The 20,675-nt window shown below is 44.7% G+C and overlaps 1 protein-coding gene across 4 annotated transcripts in view; it reads right to left on the bottom strand.

The window, feature by feature from the left end:
* RAB11FIP3 (RAB11 family interacting protein 3) overlaps positions 1-20,675 on the bottom strand; it is an 88,128-nt gene that overhangs the window by 55,183 nt on the left and 12,270 nt on the right. For all 4 annotated transcript variants that reach the window (XM_058156902.1, XM_058156903.1, XM_058156904.1 and 1 more), the window contains exon 2: positions 10,217-10,310. In XM_058156902.1, coding sequence (XP_058012885.1) covers positions 10,217-10,310 — 94 coding nt within the window. The remainder of the gene's footprint in view (positions 1-10,216; positions 10,311-20,675) is intronic.

The following is a 20,675-nucleotide window of genomic DNA, read 5'->3' as shown; positions in this document are numbered from 1 at the left end:
TGCGAGGTGTGAGCGGGTAGTGCACGCCAAAAGGAGGCATGGGGTAAGTAGAACAGCGTGCGCGGGTGGGGGGGGCGATCAGCTGTGGCGCGCGATCTTTTTTTTTTACTTTTAAAAGCATTTTTTTTACAACCTATTCAGTCGAAGAGGTTGTAAAAAATGCTTTTAAAAGTAAAAGAAAAGGCTCTGATGATCACGTGGCTCAGCTGTGATCATCAGACCCTTTATTTTATCTTTTAAAAGCATTTTTTTACAACCTATTCGGTCAAAGAGGTTGTAAAAAATGCTTTTAAAAGTTAAAAAAAAGGCTCTGACGATTGCGCGGCTCAGCTGTGATTGTCAGAGCCTCTTTTTTTAACCTTTTAAAAGCATTTTTTTACAACCTATTCGGCCGAAGAGGTTGTAAAAAAAATGCTTTTAAAAGTTTAAAAAAAAAAGGCTCTGACGATCGCGCAGCTCAGCTGGGCACGGGCGATTTTTACTACCAGTTCTCAGAACCACCCGCTGTTATCTCTACCGGATCGGCTGATCCGGTCCGAACCGGGAGCATGTCACCCCTGCTTCTTACATTCTTGGGTTAGAACTCTTGGCTCAGTGACCCAGGACACTGGAACCGTCATAAATATGAGTCAATTGCCAATGGTCTGAATTTTGATCACGTGACCAGGGGGATGCTGCAACGGTCATGTGACAAACGCTCATACATCACTTATTTCAGTGCCATTGTAATTTCAAACGGTTACTTAATGAAAAGCCGTAAGTCGAGAATTACTTTCAGTATTGTGATGCGCACCTTAATTTACTTCTTTCCTTTGGCTTCCCTTTTGCTCCCTCGAGGAATTCTCTACAGCTGCAGGTCCAATCCACTATTTTTGACTGCCAGCAACCCGACAATCACCGCTGGAACGCGTCACCCCAGCATCTTTTGGGAGCTGCAGCTAGAAAACCCCGGGGGAATGGGATCCTATGCCAACCCCCTCCTGCCTAAACAATCCAGAACAAACCCATCACAGCATTATCAACTCACTTCCTCCTCCAGCCACCCACCCCTGGCGACTGCAGATGGTGCATTGTACATCCCCAGGGTTGCTAAGAAGTTTGCAATTCAACTCTCCAGTACAATATCCGAACGAAGGATTGTATTCCTGCCCAAAGGAACAATAACACAAAACAAAGGTATTCGCATCCCTTAGTAGCACCAACAACTCACAAAAGCCCACCTTCGCATTCTCAGTGCACCTGTCCTGCTAAGCAGACCAGAAGCATTCAGAAACCCAGAATCACGGTTGTTAAGTGAACCTGGCTGGCTCCCCCATTGTCTTTGCTTGTCAGAAGGTCGCAGAAGGGGATCGTGTGACCCCGGGACACTGCAAGCATCATTAATATGAGTCAGTTGCCAAGTGCCTGGATTTTGACTACGTGACCAAGGGGATGCTTCGATAATTTTAAGTGGGAAAAGCGGTCATAAGTGTTGTAGTCCGCCAGCAGTCTGTGGAGCTGGCAGCGGAGTTGGACAGTGAGGAGGCTGGGGAGGAACATGGGCCAGTCCTGGAGTCTGGGGAAGGCCCGGACGAGGGCTCTGTGTCAGAGGCAGAGATGGGACCAGGGCTATCTGGGAGCAATGCACGGACTCCGGAGCCTCCAGAGGCGGACAGCAGAGAGGCAGAGGAACAGGAGGAGCCTTTTCCTAGTACACGCATGCTCAGAGCTGCCAGAAGGCAAGAGCAGCTAAAGCAAAAAGGGTGACTCGGGAGTAAGGCCAGGAGATGACTGGTCCCTCCCATAAGGCTTAAAAGAGCAGCAATGGCTCTTGGGCTCTTTGTAGGAAAGCAACGTTGCTACAATTGTTTCTTGTCGGCATCTCTTGTTTCAGAACTTCGTGGAGCTTTTGCCAAGAAAGGCCTTTGGCAGGGTGCCAAAGAGGACAAAGGTTTGTGATAAGGCCGAAGGACTTTTTTCTGAAGGATTTGTTTTGGAATTAATTTGGACTAAGCTGAGAATGAAGTCATTCTCAGCTGTTCTAATAAAATATGTTTGTTTAGGACTGATTGCGTCTGGTAATAACTACTTGGGGCCTAGGTCACAACAATCAGTCATTTTTTTCAATGCCGTCGTAACTTTGAAAGGTCACTAAACAAACTTTTGTAAGTCAAGGACTACCTATGCTTTAAAAAGTACCACTTCTGCTTATTTATATCCTCTGCTTTATAACGCCTCCTATTTCCCAGTCTTCAGCATGGACCAAGGAATGATTCTGAAGAATCACCAAAATCACTTTTCAGAGCTGGTTGCAGATTTAAAGCAGTGGTTCTCAACCTGTGGGTCGGGACCCTGTTGGGGGTCGAATGACGATTTGCCTTAGGGGTCGCCTAAGACCATCAGAAATATGGGAAGTATACTTGCGAGTCGAAGAATCGCGCTCCAATGGTTGACTCCACAAGCCAGCTGCAGGCTCTTCAAATCGCTAGCCGAATTCGGCTTCAGGCGCGATGAATTAAAAAAGAGAGAAATCTTTGCTCTGATGTCTCCTCTCAAGGAATTCTCTACAGCTGCAGGTCCAATCCACTATTTTTGACTGCCAGCAACCCGACAATCACCGCTGGAACGCGTCACCCCAGCATCTTTTGGGAGCTGCAGCTAGGAAACCCCAGGGGAATGGGATCGTATGCCAACCCCCTCCTGCCTAAACAATCCAGAACAAACCCATCACAGCATTATCAACTCACTTCCTCCTCCAGCCACCCACCCCTGGCGACTGCAGATGGTGCATTGTACATCCCCAGGGTTGCTAAGAAGTTTGCAATTCAACTCTCCAGTACAATATCCGAACGAAGGATTGTATTCCTGCCCAAAGGAACAATAACACAAAACAAAGGTACTCGCATCCCTTAGTAGCACCAACAACTCACAAAAGCCCACCTTCGCACTCTCAGTGCACCTGTCCTGCTAAGCAGACCAGAAGCATTCAGAAACCCAGAATCACGGTTGTTAAGTGAACCTGGCTGGCTCCCCCATTGTCTTTGCTTGTCAGAAGGTCGCAGAAGGGGATCGTGTGACCCCGGGACACTGCAAGCGTCATAAATATGAGTCAGTTGCCAAGCGCCTGGATTTTGACTACGTGACCAAGGGGATGCTTCGACGGTTGTAAGTGGGAAAAGCGGTCATAAGTGTTGTAGTCCGCCAGCAGCCTGTGGAGCTGGCAGCGGAGTCGGACAGTGAGGAGGCTGGGGAGGAACATGGGCCAGTCCTGGAGGCTGGGGAAGGCCCGGATGAGGTATCTGTGTCAGAGGCAGAGATGGGGCCAGGGCTATCTGGGAGCAATGCACGGACTCCGGAGCCTCCAGAGGCGGACAGCAGAGAGGCAGAGGAACAGGAGGAGCCTTTTCCTAGTACACACATGCTCAGAGCTGCCAGAAGGCAAGAGCAGCTAAAGCAAAAAGGACGACTCAGGAGTAAGGCCAGGAGATGACTGGCCCCTCCCATAAGGCTTAAAAGAGCAGCAAAGGCTCTTGGGCTCTTTGTAGGAAAGCAACGTTGCTACAATTGTTTCTTGTCGGCATCTCTTGTTTCAGAACTTCGTGGAGCTTTGCCAAGAAAGGCCTTTGGCAGGGTGCCAAAGAGGACAAAGGTTTGTGATAAGGCCGAAGGACTTTTTTCTGAAGGATTTGTTTTGGAATTAATTTGGACTAAGCTGAGAATGAAGTCATTCTCAGCTGTTCTAATAAAATATGTTTGTTTAGGACTGATTGCGTCTGGTAATAACTACTTGGGGCCTAGGTCACAACAATCAGTCATTTTTTTCAATGCTGTCGTAACTTTGAAAGGTCACTAAACAAACTTTTGTAAGTCAAGGACTACCTATACTTTAAAAAGTACCACTTCTGCTTATTTATATCCTCTGCTTTATAAGCCTCCTATTTCCCAGTCTTCAGCATGGACCAAGGAATGATTCTGAAGAATCACCAAAACCACTTTTCAGAGCTGGTTGCAGATTGAAAGCAGCGGTTCTCAACCTGTGGGTCGGGACCCCGTTGGGGGTCGAATGACGATTTGCCAGGGGTCGCCTAAGACCATCGGAAATATGGGAAGTATACTTGCGAGTCGAAGAATCGCGCTCCAATGGTTGACTCCACAAGCCAGCTGCAGGCTCTTCAAATCACTAGCCGAATTCGGCTTCAGGCGCGATGAATTAAAAAAGAGAGAAATCTTTGCTCTGTTGTCTCCCTCTCAAGCCAGCTGCAATCACTCCCAATCGCTAGCCTAATCTGGCTTCAGGCGCCATAAACTTAATAGGGGAGGAGTCTCCGCTTTAATGCCTCCGTCCTCAAGGCAATCGCAAGCAGTTCAGATCGCTAGCCAAGACGGCTTCAGGCGCGATAAATTCAAAAAAACAGTTTGCCGCTTGTTCCCCCCCCCTTCTGCGGTCGCCACATCGTGGGGAATTGTATTAAAGGGGTCGCAGCACTATAAAGGTTGAGAACCACTGATTTAAAGGAAAAGGAAGTGTGATTATGTGTGGAGTGACTAGAGATTATAATTTAGGAATTACTTTGGATTATGATTGTTAGTTTTGATACCCTGCATTTTGTTCTGGGAAGTCGTGGTGGGGGTAAGGGGAGGGAATTGGGGTTGAGGGTAGAGATGGAGTGATGGTTAATGTACAGGGATTATTGAAGATGTGTAAATATAATTAATGTAGGGTCGGGTCTGCCCAGTTACCATTTTAGAATGGTGGGGAGGGAGAAAAGAGGAGAGTAGGAGGTAGGAAAGAGGAGAAGAGGAAGGAAGGAAGGAAGGAAGGAAGGAAGGAAGGAAGGAAGGAAGGAAGGAAGGAAGGAAGGAAGGAAGGAAGGAAGGAAGGAAGGAAGGAAGGAAGGAAGAGGGGTAGAAGAGGGAAGAGTGTTAAAAAGGGGGATGGTGACTGGGCAAACCCGACTAATTGTATATAACTGTACATTGGATGAGATGTTTGATATGATTGTAAAAATAAAACTTTTTAATGGGAAAAAAAAAAAGGAAAAGGAAGGGAGAAATAGAACGTATACTCCAATTTCAAAATGCAATTGGCTTTTTTTTTTTTCCTCTTTCCAAATTACAATATTCCATTTGCATGGATGCTTTGCTTTAAATGAGGCAGGGCTGGGCCTCTCAGAGGCTGCCAAGCCATAATTTGCAACGTTTCCTTTCTCATCGGCGGGATGGCAAGCCTCACTTGAAAATTGTAGCCGAGGAACATTCAAACAGACCAGCCATGGATTCATTCAGACATGAGATTTCTCACAGAAGCGGGGGGGGGGAGGGGGGGGAGGCTTCAAAAATTTTAGCAAGGGGTTCTCTGCCCAGTTGCTGAGTGGGCGTGGCCATGGTGGGTGTGGCCTAGTTGGCCTCTTACACCACGGCGGGGATGAAAAAGAGCCTGATGCAACTTAACGAGTGAACAACTGCAACTTTGGCCACCGATGTGGTCATTAAGCAAGCCGTTATATGACTGGTTAGTTAGTTACCCAATTTTGTAACCATTCAATACAACTGCAGCCATTGAAATCCCTCAATCATTAAGTGAAACCAGCTCCCCCCCCCATTGAGTTATGGTCAATTCTTAACAGTCACATACTGTTAAGTACATAACAGTACATCCTCCCCCCGCCCCGTGGTGAAATTCAATTTTTTTTTACTACCGGTTCTGCGGGGGGTGTGGCTTGTCGGGCATGGCAGGGGAAGGATACTGCAAAATCTCCATTCCCACCCTACTCCAGAGGAAGGATACTACCAAATCTCCATTCCCACCCTACTCCAGGGAAAGGATACTGCAAAATCCCCATTCCCACTCCACTCCGGGGGGGGAAGGATACTGCAAAATCCCCATTCCCACCCCACTCTGGGGGGAAGGATACTGCAAAATCTCATTTCCCATTCTACTCCAGGGGAAGGATACTGCAAAATCTCCATTCCCACCCTACTCCAGGGGAAGGATACTGCAAAATCCCCATTCCCACTCCACTCCAGGGGGGAGGATACTGCAAAATCCCCATTCCCACTCCACTCCAGGGGGAAGGATACTGCAAAATCTCCTTTCCCACCCTACTCCAGGGGAAGGATACTGCAAAATCCCCATTCCCACTCCACTCCAGGGGGGAGGATACTGCAAAATCCCCATTCCCATTCTACTCCAGGGGAAGGATACTGCAAAATCTCCATTCCCACCCTACTCCAGGGGAAGGATACTGCAAAATCCCCATTCCCACTCCACTCCAGGGGGAAGGATACTGCAAAATCTCCTTTCCCACCCTACTCCAGAGGAAGGATACTACAAAATCTCCATTCCCACCCTACTCCAGGGAAAGGATACTGCAAAATCCCCATTCCCACTCCACTCCGGGGGGGAAGGATACTGCAAAATCCCCATTCCCACCCCACTCTGGGGGGGAAGGATACTGCAAAATCTCCTTTCCCACTCTACTCCAGGGGAAGGATACTGCAAAATCCCCATTCCCACTCCACTCTAGGGGGAAGGATACTGCAAAATCTCCTTTCCCACCCTACTCCAGGGGAAGGATACTGCAAAATCCCGATTCCCTCCCCACTCTGGGGCCAGCCACAGGTGGCATTTGCCGGTTCTCAAAACCTATCAGAACCTGATGGATTTCATCCCTGCCGCCCACCCATGATGACCTGTCCCTAATTAAGTCTTCTAACCGTGGAAAGAAAAAAAACAGAATTGCTTTAAAACTAGGGATTAGAATGTCATAGATAGCGATTATAACTCTATCCAGCTTTTCCGGCTAATCTAGTGATAGTAATACTGTTTTATCCCTCTTCGCCATGTGTTGTATTTACATTGCAGGACGCTTGCTCCCTGCTAAAGAAAAAGCTTAAAAATTAAATTTGCAGGTGGACGATTAGAACCGGAGCACCTGGAATTTTGCAGGCTTTTAATAATCATTCTTGAAGGACTTAAATTTTGCTCTGAACAAGGGAATGTGCTCCTTTTGCAAACGTGGTACTCTAATCAAACTTTTGCCTTCTGCAGGGGACAAATTCAAGGCTGTATTTGACCTAGTTTATACAGGTGGTCCAAGTTGCCATTATTTCTGTAGTACAGGTAGTCCTCGAGTTACAACACCGTTCAGAGATACGACGGCACTGAAAAAAGTGACTTACGACCATTTTTCACACTTATGACCGTTGTAGCATTCCCAAGCAACTTTCAGATACTTAGTCTTAGAGCAGTATTTCTTAACCTGGGCAACTTTGGGTGGACTTCACCTCCCAGAATTCCCCAGCTAGCATGCTGGTTAGGGAATTTTGGGAGTTGAAGTTCACTCATCTTAAAATTGCCACAACTAGCCTCGTGGTGCAACCGGAACAATCTGGAACTGAATGCACTCAAAACCGTAGAAATGGTGGTAGACTTTAGGAGAAACCCTTCCATACTTCCACCTCTTACAATACTAGACAACACAGTATCAACAGTAGAGACCTTCAAATTTCTAGGTTCTACCATATCGCAGGACCTAAAATGGACACCCAACATCAAAAACATCATCAAAAAAGCACAACAAAGAATGTTTTTTCTGCGCCAACTCAGGAAGCTCAAACTGCCCAAGGAGCTGCTGATGCAGTTCTACAGAGGAATGATTGAGTCTGTCATCTGCACCTCTATAACTGTCTGGTTTGGTTCTGCAACCCAACAAGACAAACACAGACTTCAGAGGATCATTAGAACTGCAGAAAAAACAATGGCTACCCACCTGCCTTCCATTGAGGACCTGTATACTGCATGAGTCAAAAAGAGGGCTGGGAAAATATGTACAGACCCCTCACATCCTGGACATAAACTGTTTCAACTCCTATCCTCAAATCGACACTATAGAGCACTGCACACCAGAACAACTAGACACAAGAACAGGTTTTCCCCAAACGCCATCATTCTGCTAAACAAATAATTCCCTCAATACTCTCAAACTATTTACTAAATCTGCATTACTATTAATCTTCTCATCGTTCCCATCATCCATCTCCTTCCACTTATGACTGTAACTTTGTTGCTTGTATCCTTACGATTTATATTGATATTGGTTGTTTCCTGATTGCTTATTTGTAGCCTATGACTATCATTAAGTATTATACCTTATGATACTTGACGAATGTATCTTGTCTTTTAGGTACACTGAGAGTGTATGCACCAAGACAAATTCCTTGTGTTTCCAATCACACTTGGCCAATAAAAAATTCTATTCTATCTATTCTATTCTATTAAAGAGCCATGAATTTTCAAGAAACGGGTTTAGAATATCCCATCATTGTCATCATTGCCTCCCAAATGAGGATCTGGGACGGGGTCGGCAACCTTAAACACTCAAAGAGCCACAAAGGTCCTAACCAGAAGCCCCATGTTCAATTGTGGAGCTGACTGGAAGTCCAGTTCCCCCACCATAGAGTCTCCTCCTAGCGCGGTGTCCTTTTTCCTCTGCTGACTGGAAGTCCAGTTCCCCCACCATAGAGTCTCGTCCTAGCGCGGTGTCCTTTTTCCTCTGCTGACCGGAAGTCCGGTTCCCCCCATTTATTTTATTTTTATTTTATTTTATTTATTTTATTAAATTTTTATACTGCCCTTCTCCCGAAGGACTCAGGGCGGTGTACAGCCAAGATAAAACACAGGAATATATACAAATTAAAACATTTAAAACCTAGCAAATTACAATAAAGGCTGATAATCATCATCATGAGATCATCAGTGGCTTCGGGGTGAGATACCAACAGTACGCGGATGACACCCAGCTGTACTTTTCCACCCCGGGCCACCCCAATGAAGTTGTTGAAGTGCTGTCCCGGTGTTTGGAAGCCGTACGGTTCTGGATGGGGAGAAACAGGCTCAAGCTTAATCCCTCCAAGACGGAGTGGCTGTGGATGCCGGCATCCCGATTCAGTCAGCTGCAGCCGCAGCTGACTGTTGGAAAGCAGTTACTGGCCCCAAAGGATAGGGTGCGCAACAGGTGTCCTCCTGGATGAGCGGCTGTCGTTTGAAGATCATTTGACGGCCGTCTCCAGGAGGGCCTTCCACCAGGTTCGCCTGGTTCGGCAGTTCGCCCTTCCTTGATCGGGATGCCTTGTGCACAGTCACTCATCTCGTTACCTCTCGCTTGGATTATTGTAATGCTCTCTACATGGGGCTCCCCTTGAAGTGCACTCGGAGGCTTCAGTTAGTCAGAATGCAGCTGCGCGGGTGATAGAGGAGCGACTCGTTGCTCCCATATAACACCTCTCCTGCGCAGACTGCACTGGCTACCTGTGGCCTTCGAGTGCACTTTAAGGTTTAATTCTGACCTTTAAAGCGCTCCATTGCTTAGGGCCTGGGTACTTACGGGACTGCCTGCTGTTACCACATGCCTCCCACCGACCCGTACGCCCTCATAGAGAGGGACTTCTCAGGGTGCCGTCCGCCAAACAATGTCGGGTGGCGGCCCCAGGAAGGCCTTCTCTGTGGGGGCTCCCACACTCTGGAACGAGCTTCCCCGGGGTTTACGCCAAATACCTGACCTTCGGACATTCCGTCACGAACTGAAGACACATCTTTTCATTCGCATGGGGCTGGCTTGAATTGAATTTTATCAATTTTAAATTTCTCTATTAATTAATTTTAAATGTGGTTTTAGTTTTTTATATATTTTAACTTTTCAGGCTAGTTTTAAAATAAGTTTTTTAATTTGCATTTTAAATTGTACATTGTATTACCTGTTTTACTTTTGCCTGTACACCGCCCTGAGTCCTTCGGGAGAAGGGCGGTATAAAAATCAAATAAATAAAATAAAAATAAATAATTAATAATTAAAATTTAGTTTTAAAATTTTAGAAATATTAATAAAACCCCGAATTAAAATTTAACACTATTATGCCAGTTCCGCTTGAGTAAATAGATGTGTTTTTAGCTCACGACGGAAGGTCCGAAGATCCGGCACTTGACGTAAGCCAGGGGGAAGTTCGTCATCATAGAGTCTCCTCCTAGCGCGGTGTCATTTTTCCTCTATCTGTCCTAACCAAAAGCCCTATCAACTGTGGAGCCGACCGGCGACAGGGAGCCACACCAGAGGGATGAAAGAGCCACAGACGGCTCCAGAGCCGCAGGTTGCCGACTCCTGATCTGGGAGAAGCAGGAAGGGCCTCTTCCAAGTTGTGGGCCTATTTTCTAATCCACCTGTATAAAAATGAAACCGACCTCCGTTTCTGATGGCAGAAATCCCACGACAGAAGTCTTCAAAGCTGATCACGCCAAGCCCAATAGGGTCCAAGAACTTGATCAAATCCTTCACCTGCGAAGAGAGACACAAGTCAGTCTTGCTGTGCTGCAGATAAAAATTTAATTCAAGCTTCAGCCTCGCACGACACGCTTCAGGTTTTTTTTTCTTGAACAGTCCCAACGATTGGCATAAAACACGCTTCAAGTTCATAAATATAAATGAACACAACTGGCGGTAAATTGCACCCATTAGATAATCAGGTACATGAGATACACAATGACTCAAATTACATCCATTTCATTTAAAAGGCTTTCAGGCCTAAAAGATAAACCCCCTCCCCTTCTCTCCAATTAGTCCACAAAATCAAGGTTTTGGTAAATTCAAAAGGGGTTTTCTCAAGCTCTCTCTTTTTAGCTATTTTAACGAAGTACATAAATTGGACATAAATAATGAATGTGCATATTTAAACCGCCATTATCATTCCTTAAATTTACAGTTATGTATTCCCAATATGAGTTGTTATTTTCCCCTAATTGTAGCATTTGCAAATGTTCGTTTTGCTGGATAGATTTGTTCTTTTTTTATTGTTATTGCCAATGTTTTGTTGAGGCATTGCTTGTTTGTGTAAGCAAAAAGAGAAACTTTCAAAAGGACTTAAGGTAACCCTTGTCTTACAACCATTCATTTAGTGACCGCTTGAAGCAACAACGGCACTGAAACAACATGACTTATGACCGTTTTTCACACTTACGACCGTTGTAGCATCCCCATGGTAATGGGATTTATATTAGGATGTTTGACAAATGACTCATATTTATGACGGTCAGAGAAAAGTTGTGTGATCTCCTTTTGCAACCTTGTTCCTATAACTTAAACAATTGCAGTTATTTACTTACCAACTCTTGGCAAGCCAGGTCGTAAAATGGGGCCAAACTCACTTAACAGTCTCACTTAGCCACAGAGAAATTTTGAGTTCAATTATGGTCTTAAGTCAAGTTCTATCTGTACCTAACCATCGGAGGGGTCTTTTCATCCTTCAGTCCTGTGAATCTAGGCTATTGTTGTTGTTTTTAAACCACGATTCATGGTTTAGCCCGTTAAAGCAAACCCAAATCAAATCTGACTTCATCTAAAAACCAGATGATTAAAAGGCAGGCAGATTTATCAGCAGCAGTAGTGTGTGATTATAAAGATGTCATGCACACTATCTCACTTCTTCAACCCGTGAATCCAGGGTGGATTAGGCCTTTCTTAGTAATTGGGGGATCATCTTGGCCAATTATTGTATGGATTACTGTAGCTAACAGCTGCAAAGCTTTGAAATGTATTACATAAACGATGAGAAATTATCAGGCGATGAAAGTCACTCCCTGCCCCGCTTTTTAAAGCTTGCGAGCATTTGTCATTACAATATCCTTAAAATATATATATATATTGTGATTGCCGAGGCTTTACTAGAAGAATTGGGCAATTTTCAGGATTCCCCAATTATAGGGACTTTATAGCAAAAAACAAAAACAAATAAAACCCCACCCTTGAATCTGCAGCTGTACATAATAGCACTTTTATAATGCTGCAGCAATTAGGGGGAAATATGGAGAGAAGGAAAAAATCACAGGTTAGCAAAGATTAGGAGACTGTGAGAGAAGGGACCTCGGAGGTCTTCTAGTCCAGCGGTCACCAACTGGTAGTCCATGGACCACTGCTGGTCTGCGAGAAAATTTTGGTGGTCCGCAGAAAAATTATTTGCATTTTTTAATATTGCACTAAATCAGGGGTCCTCAAACTATGGTCCGTGGGCCGGATACATGCAATGACCGTTTGTGTTGCTGCAGAGAGTCTCCCTCTTCGGGGTCTTTTTGTGCGGGTTGGAGGGGGGGCAGAAATTCTGACTTGGAGTCTGCTCCAGCTTTGGGCGAAGGCTGGAGGGAAGCGCCATTGGTGGTGAAGAGCCAGAGGGCCTTGTTCCAGTAGGACTGCATCATGGCCTGGAACTGGCAGACCATCTCAGCCCGCTGAGCCTCCAGGCGCCGGTACCTGGCCTTGCACTCCCGCAGGTCTTCCCTCTGCTTGGAAAGCCTATGCTCGTAGTCCTCAGTGAGGTGCTTCTGGTGAGCCTCCTTCTCGGCCAGATCCAATTTGAACTGAGCTGTTTTGCCAACTCTTTCTCACGATGGCTGCTTAGCTCCAGCAATTGCTTCCTGTTGGGGCCCAAAGGAGCCCTGGCGGGGAGGTGAGGAGGGACTGGCAGGAGAAGGGTGAGTAGAGGCCAGCGAGGCGCCCCTCGATGTCAGTGACATCGAGGTGGCTATCGAGTTGGCCACACCCACCCAGTCACGTGACCACCCAGCCGGTCATTAGGCAGATCATATTCGTGGATTTAAAATTATGAATGTCGTGGTCCCTGAGGTCCGAAAGATTGGGGACCCCTGGACTAGTCCCATCTATCTGCTCAAGCAGGAGATTCTTTATCATTGCAGACAGTGGTGGGTTTCAAATTTTTTTACTACCGGTTCTATGGGTGTGGCTTGGTGGGCGTGGCAGGGGAAGGATACTGTAAAATCCCCATTCCCTCCCCACTCCAGGGGAAGGTTACTGCAAAATCCCTATTTCCTCCCGATCAGCTGAGACTCGGGAGGCTGAGAATAGATGGGGGCGGAGCCAGTCAGAATTTTTGCTACCGGTTCTCCGAACTACTCAAAATTTTCGCTACCGGTTCTCCAGAACTGGTCAGAACCTGCTGACACCCACCTCTGATTGCAGACAGATGGTTGTCCAATCTCTTCTTTCACAACCTCCATTGTTGGGGCACTCAAAACTTCTGGAGGCAAGCAGCATTCCCTTCTCGCACAGAAATCCCCTAATTGGGATCCCATTAGATCAGGGGCCTTCAACCTTGTCAACTTTAAGCCTGGCTGACTTCAACTCCCAGAATCCTTCAGTCAGCTTTGCTGGGAGTTAAAATCTGCCAGGCTTAAAGTTGACAAGGTTGGAGACCCCTGCATTAGAAACAAGTAGTTTCTATAGTTAGATGAGAAGAATGCACAATATAATGCGCAATATAATATAATGCTCTCTACATGGGGCTTCCCTTGAAGAGCACCCAAAGACTCCAATTAGTTCAGAATGCGGCCGCACGGGTGATAGAGGGAGCGACTCGTTGCTCCCATATAACACCTCTCCTGCGCAGCCTGCACTGGCTTCCGGTGGTCTTTCGGGTGCAATTCAAGGTGTTAGTTACAACCTTTAAAGCACTCCATGGCATAGGACCGGGTTACTTACGGGACCGCCTGCTGTTACCGGCGACCTCCCATCGACCAGTGCGCTCCCATAGGGAGGTTCTCCTCAGGGTGCCGTTGGCCAGTCAATGTCGGCTGGCGGCGCCCAGGGGGAGGGCCTTCTCTGTGGGGGCACCAAACCTCTGGAACAAGCTACCACCAGGTATCCGTCAATTCCCTGATCTTCGGACCTTTCGACGCGAGCTGAAAACATTTCTGTTTCACCGTGCAGGACTGGCCTAGTGGGGTTTTAATAAGGGGTTTTATTGGTTTTAAGTTCTTCAACCAACTCTAAATTTTCCTTTTAAACTGGTTTTTAAAATTGTACTAATTGTTTTTACTTTGGCTGTAAACCGCCCTGAGTCCTTTGGGAGAAGGGCAGTATAGAAATTGAAACAATAAATAAATAAATAAAATAAATAAATAAAGCACATATAATTAGCTTTTTTTTTTTTAAAAAAATATTCCAATTCTGCATGATGGGGCAAAATAGAACCGAGAGCTTCTTACACAGGCCAAACAAATAAAATGGGAGAGATGCAGTGTGGTATCTGGAGACTGGGGGCTTTTCCCCCCCTATGTGTACTGAACAATGCAACAAAGGTGACCCAACACACTTATTACAATGTATTCATTGTGATACTGTATATGTTTTAGTGGCTGAGATGGGTGGCTACAGAAATCGGGCAATTGATCAAACAAATAAATAAATAAAAGTAGACCAGAATAGAGTAGAGTAGAATAGATAAAAAATAGAGTAGAGTAGAGTAGAGTAGAGTAGAGTAGAGTAGAGTAGAGTAGAGTGGAGTGGAGTGGAGTGGAGTGGAGTAGATAAAAAAAGAGTAGAGTAGAATAGAATAGAATAGAATAGAATAGAATAGAATAGAATAGAATAGAATACAACAGAATACAATAGAATACAATAGAATACAATAGAATAGAGTGTAGTAGATAAAAAATAGAGTAGAGTAGAGTAGAGTAGAGTAGAGTAGAGTAGAGTAGAATAGAATAGAATAGAATAGAATAGAATAGAATAGAATAGAATAGAATAGAATAGAATAGAATAGGAATGAGCTGGAAGGGATCTTGGAGATCTTTTAGTTCAGCCCGCTGCTTAAGCAGGAGAACCTAAGCCATCTCAGACAAGTGATTGTCCAGACTCTTCTTAAAACCTCCAGTAAAACTGGTACACTCATATGCAAATACAAACAAGATATGAAAAGGATGCAAAATTATATGGTTTTTATTTAGAAATGACAGAACTGGATAGGACACTCACAGGAACAGATGATAAAATAATAATAAAAAATACAACTTTTTACTTGATGTTGAATTAGAAGAAGAGCAAGTAAAGGAAACGACGATAGCTTGGGCAAAAAAAATCTGGATACTTTTTACCAAAAAAATAAATAAATTGTGGTCCGTTTTTGCATTGCTGGGGAAGGTATCAAAGACAGTTGCGAACGTCATGAGTCTTGCAGATGTTCAAGGCACCCATTTGAGACCGTTAACATTCCTGACCTCCTCCTGCAAACAGAACCTGATCTTGTCCGTTTTTTGGTGGGGGGGGCAAGCATGATCTTCAACATGTCAATCAAAGCCTGGCAAGGCCATCGAAGGGCCAGAGGTGGCGGCCCTTGTTCCTTTACGTGCATTATTGGGCTCTTGCGGTGACTGAACAAAGTCACCACCAAGTGACAAGGTGACTCATTTCAACCTTCACAAATGCTGTTTGGCTCAGCATTTCCTCTCCTCCCCTCCCCCGGGTCATGTTTTTTAACTTATGCAGGCAAAAAGCATCACAGGAAAAGCAGGGTGACCACGCAAGTCATCGCATAGTGGGAGAAAACATGGGGGTACAGATCTGACTGTTCTCGTGATTCTTCTGTGGAAAGTTTTGCTTACAAAAAAGCAAAATGCAAACGCACCACTTCCAACCAGGAGAAACCGGAGGTGGTTTTCAAAATGACACATCTCTCAAATAACAGCACACCCAAAATATCCATCCATCCATCTCTCTCTCTCTCTCTCTCATCTGTCTCTATCTATCTCTATCTCCATCTCTCTCTACATCCATCCACCCACCCATCCATCCACCCATCCATCCAAACATCCACCCACCCACCCACCTATCCATCCATTCACTCATCATCCATCTCTCCATCCACCCACCCATCCACCCATCCATCCATCCAAACAACCACCCACCCACCCACCTATCCATCCATTCACTCATCATCCATCTATCCACCCACCCATCCATCCATCCATCCATCCACCCACCCACCCATCCATTCATCCATCTTCTCCATTTATAATCTCTATCTCCGTTTCCCTGTCTCATTTAGCAACAGAAATTTGGGGCTCAGTTGTGGTCGTAAGTCAAGGACTACCTATCTTTTTTGCATTTTCCATGCTCAGGTGTGGCCAAGGTGGGACAGACAAACATATTTTTCATACTTTCCACCCAGCAGATGTGTTGATACTAGGAAAAAAACCGTTTCTGTAATCCACGTTCATATTATCAACCTTTGGGCCGTCTTCCATGGAATAGCAAGGAAAAGGTATAGTATAGCATAGCCTTTATTGTCATTGTACACCATGTATACAATGAAATTGGTTAGAATTTAAAAAGTGGCAGATCCTTCTCAGGATGAGAGTTAAAATAATCTTGAGAAAGCACTATTTAGGGGGAAACTGAAGAAATGTGAGCAAGCTGCCATACCCCTCCTCCCTGCCCCAAAACGCAGCCCTGCATAGGATTCCTGGAAGGAAAAACAAGCCCCACCCATCCTAAATTAAGGCCTTTGGCTATATGGATTTGACTTGGCACCTGAGAAAAGCAGGACCGAGTGGCCTGTCAAAGCACAAGATTTGAGACCAGGAAAGGGAAGGGTTGAATTCCACCCAAAACATACAAAGGAGCCTCAGAGGGCAGCCCAGCAGCCTGTACCGAAAACAGACTACTGGGGAACTCCCTAGTAGCTAGATCCCTCTTCCATTCATAGAGAGGATTTTGCATCTCCTACGCTAATCCAAAGAAGCCGTATATGGATTTGTCTGTCCCAAGGGACCGCAACTGGAAAAGGACTCTGAGGTCATGTGTTTGTGGAGTCTGCACTAGACTAGGAGAGGAGAGGAGAGGAGAGGAGGAGGAGGAGGAGAGAAGAGAGGAGAAGGAGGAGGAGAGAAGAGAGGAGGAGGAGGAGGAGGAGGAGAGAAGAGAGGAGGAGGAGAGGAGAGGAGCGGAGAGAAGAGAAGAGAAGAGAAGAGAAGAGAAGAGAAGAGAAGAGAAGAGAAGAGAAAAGAATAACAGAGTTGGAAGGGATCTTGGAGGTCTTCTAGTCTAATCCACTGCTTAGGCAGGAAACCCTACACCACTTCTTCTTAAAAACTTCCAGTGTTGGAGCATTCACAACTATCAGTTTCCATCCATTGCTTCTTGTCCTGCCTTCTGGTGCTTTGGAGAATAGCTTGACCGCCTCCTCTCTGTGGCAGCCCCTCAAATATTGGAAGACTGCTATCATGTCTCCCCCGGTTCTTCTTTTCATTAAACTAGACATACCCAGTTCCTGCAGCCGTTCTTCATATGTTTTAGCCTCCAGTCCCCTTATCGTCTTTGTTGCTCTTCTCTGCATTCTTTCTAGAATCTCAACATCTTTTTTCTATCGTGGCGACCAGAACTGGATGCAGTTTGCAGATGATGATGAATGAGGGCAAGTCACGATGAGATGAGATGGTGACTTCATAGCCAAGTCCTGATCACTTTGGGAACAAAAGTGGTTTTTCCATGCTTTCTCCTGGGATTTTTTCCCCCCCACTTCCCAATCTGGCCCACAGCCCTGGGAGAGCCTCCCTCTCCGAGTTCATCTCATTTGTCTTTCCAAGATCAACCACAGTCTGCATCGTATTTCTAGCCGCAACATGGAAGTGATTTGCCATGGATTTCTTCTGGAGTTGTTCTCTTTTTCTCAGTCTGTGCTCAGCTCTGGGACTTTTTGATAGGTTTCCTTTTCCTTCCTTCCTTCCTTCCTTCCTTCCTTCCTTCCTTCCTTCCTTCCTTCCTTTCTTTCATCTTTTCCTTCCTTCCTTCCTTCCTTCCTTTTCCTTCCTTCCTTCCTTCCCTTTATTTCTTCTTTCTTTCTTCTTTCTTTCATCTTTTCCTTCCCTTCTTTCCTTCCTTCCCCTTTCTCTTTCTTTCTTTCATCTTTTTCTTCCTTCCTTTCTCTTCCTCCCTTCCTCTCTCCCACCTTTTTTTCTTTTTCTTTTTTCTTTCTTTCTTTCATCTTTTCCTTCTTTCCTTCCTTTCCCTTCCTCCCTTCTTCCTTTTTCTTTCTTTTTTTCCCCTTTCTTTCTTTTTTCTTTCCCAGTTACTTACTTACTTTTTTTATTTTTTATTTATTTATTTTGTCACACAGTATATATAAGCATAAGCATGAAATAACTATGCAGTATATAAGCATATATATAAGCATGATTGTGTAATAACTATATTAATTGGATATAATGAAAGCAAACAATAGGACAGGAACGGTAGGCACGCTTGTGCTCTTATGCACGCCCCTTACAGACCTCTTAGGAATGGGGTGAGGTCAATAGTAGATAGTTTTTGGTTGAAGCTTTGGGGATTTTGGGGATTTACCGTACTTACTTACTTATAAAATGTATTGACTGCCCGTCTTACCGCAAGGTAATGTATATCAAACTGGCCAACCCTGCCTAGCTTGCAAGGAACAGATCCTCCTGGAGGAAAAGTCTACCTAGGTGGTTACTAAGAGTCCACATTGACTAGATGACACATGGTCAATGGATCAATGGTCAATGGTCAAAGACCCAGCTTCCTTGAGGAGTCCATAAGAGAATTTCTCTCTTGGCAAAAGTGGAAATGGACAATGATTCATTGCATGGAGGGTGGCCTGGATTACATTGGCCATGGAGATACTGTTGGAAGACCTGAAAGAGACCTAAAACCAAGGCTAAAATGGTTGCAAAATCGGGCACAATTCACTTAACATCCCCCTTGCTCAGCAACGGGAAATTCTGCTCCCAATCAAGCTTGTAATTCGAGGACTGCCCTGTAGTAGGAATATTTGGAATTGCATGTTCGCGTCTATGCAACCTATGTCTGTGTTAACCTAAAATGCTCTTGAACTCAAGCTGGAAAAGTCTTATTCCATTCCTGCCAGAAATGAAATCCAGCAGGTTCTGACAGGTTCTGGAGAACCGGTAGAGGAAATTTTGAGTAGTTCGGAGAACCGGCAAATACCACCTTTGGCTGGCCCCAGAGTGGGGAGGGAATGGAGATATTGCAACAGCCTTCCCCTAGGAGTGGGGTGGGACTGGAGATTTTGCAGAATCCTTTCCCCACAGAGCTTTGCTGGCTGGGGTATTCTGGGAGTTGAAGTCCTCCAGGCTTAAAGGTGACAAGGTTGGAGACCCCTGATCTGGAGAATAATCCTTGCACTGAAGCTCCTGTTACAGGTGGATGGGGGAATCACAGAATGCTTTCTGTCAATCTTAAGAGACACGTACTGTATACCAATTCCACCTTCGCTATGCAGACTTGGGGGCGGGGGAAGGAACAGGACGGGGGTTTTATTTTTTTAAAATAGTTTTTATTCAGCTTTTTACCTTTAAAAACGGCAGGGGGGAGAACCAGGGACAAAAACACAGTAAAAAACAAGGCACACGTAACAATACAATATATGCTATTTTTACAGCCTTCTGTTCTATTCTCTATTTTTTGTTCAGTTCTTCTACTAAATACATATATTTACATAATATTTATTTACATAATCAACATTATGAGATTGACAATAATTAGTGACTTATAGGTTCTGTCATCGGCAGCTCTATAACTGTCTGGTTTGGTTCTGCAACCCAACAAGACAGACACAGACTTCAGAGGATAATTAGAACTGCAGAAAAAACAATGGCTACCAACCTGCCTTCCATTGAGGATCTGTATACTGCACGAGTCAAAAAGAGGGCTGGGAAAATATCTACAGACCCCTCGCATACTGGATATAAACTGTTTCAACTCCTACCCTCAAAACGATGCTATAGAGCCCTGCACACCAGAACAACTAGACACAAGAACAGTTTTTTCCCGAAGGCCATCACTCTCAACACTGAGAGCGTTTCCTCAACACTGTCAAACTATTTACTAAATCTGCACTACTATTAATCTTCTCATCGTTTCCATCACTCATCTCCTTCCCCTTATGACTGTAACTTTGTTGCTTATATCTTTATGATTTATACTGTAATTGTTTCCTGATTGCTTAATTGTAGCCTATGACTATCATTAAGTGTTGTAAATGTTGTACCTTGACAAATGTATCTTTTCTTTTATGTACCCTGAGAGCTTGTGTACCAAGACAAATTCCTTGTGTGTCCGATCACACTTGGCCAATAAAAAAATCTATTCTATTCTATTCTATTCTATTCTATTCTATTCTATTCTATTCTATTCTATTCTATTTCTGTTCTATTCTATTTCTGTTCTATTTCTATTTCAGCAATATTAACTTAAATCTCCCAATTCTTATTTTGATTTCTTTTTTTCTAACCATTTATACATTTTGTTCCATACTCTATAATAGTTCAAATCTTCTCTTTCCTTAATTTCCATTGTCATTTTATCCATTTCTGAACATTGTAAAATTTTTTCAGTCACTATTTCCTATTAACACTATTTGTGTTATTTTGCTTCCATCCTTGTGCAGTGGTCTCCCCGCTGCCGTTAATACGTGTAAAATTATGAATTGCGAAGTTTTCTCTATTTTTGGGGTCTATTATTCCTAATAGAAAGAGCTCTTTTGTAATGTAATTTCCTCCAACCATCTCTTAATTTTATACCAAAATTTTATTATTTTAGGGCATATCCAGTGGTGAAATCCAATTTTTTTTAATACAAGTTTTTTTACTGCCGTGGCTTGGTGGGCATGGCAGGGGAAGGATACTGCAAAATCCCCATTCCCTCCCCACTCCTGGGGGAAGCATACTGCAAAATCTCCATTCCCACCCCACTCCAGTGGAAGGATACTGCAAAATCTCCATTCCCTCCCCACTCCAGGGGAAGGATACTGCAAAATCTTCATTCCCTCCCCACTCCAGGGGAAGGATACTGTAAAATCCCCATTCCCTCCCCACTCCA

Source organism: Ahaetulla prasina, chromosome 14 (assembly GCF_028640845.1).
Source record: "Ahaetulla prasina isolate Xishuangbanna chromosome 14, ASM2864084v1, whole genome shotgun sequence".
Classification (NCBI taxonomy): Eukaryota; Metazoa; Chordata; class Lepidosauria; order Squamata; family Colubridae; genus Ahaetulla; species Ahaetulla prasina.
This window is presented reverse-complemented; position numbering and strand designations above follow the sequence as displayed.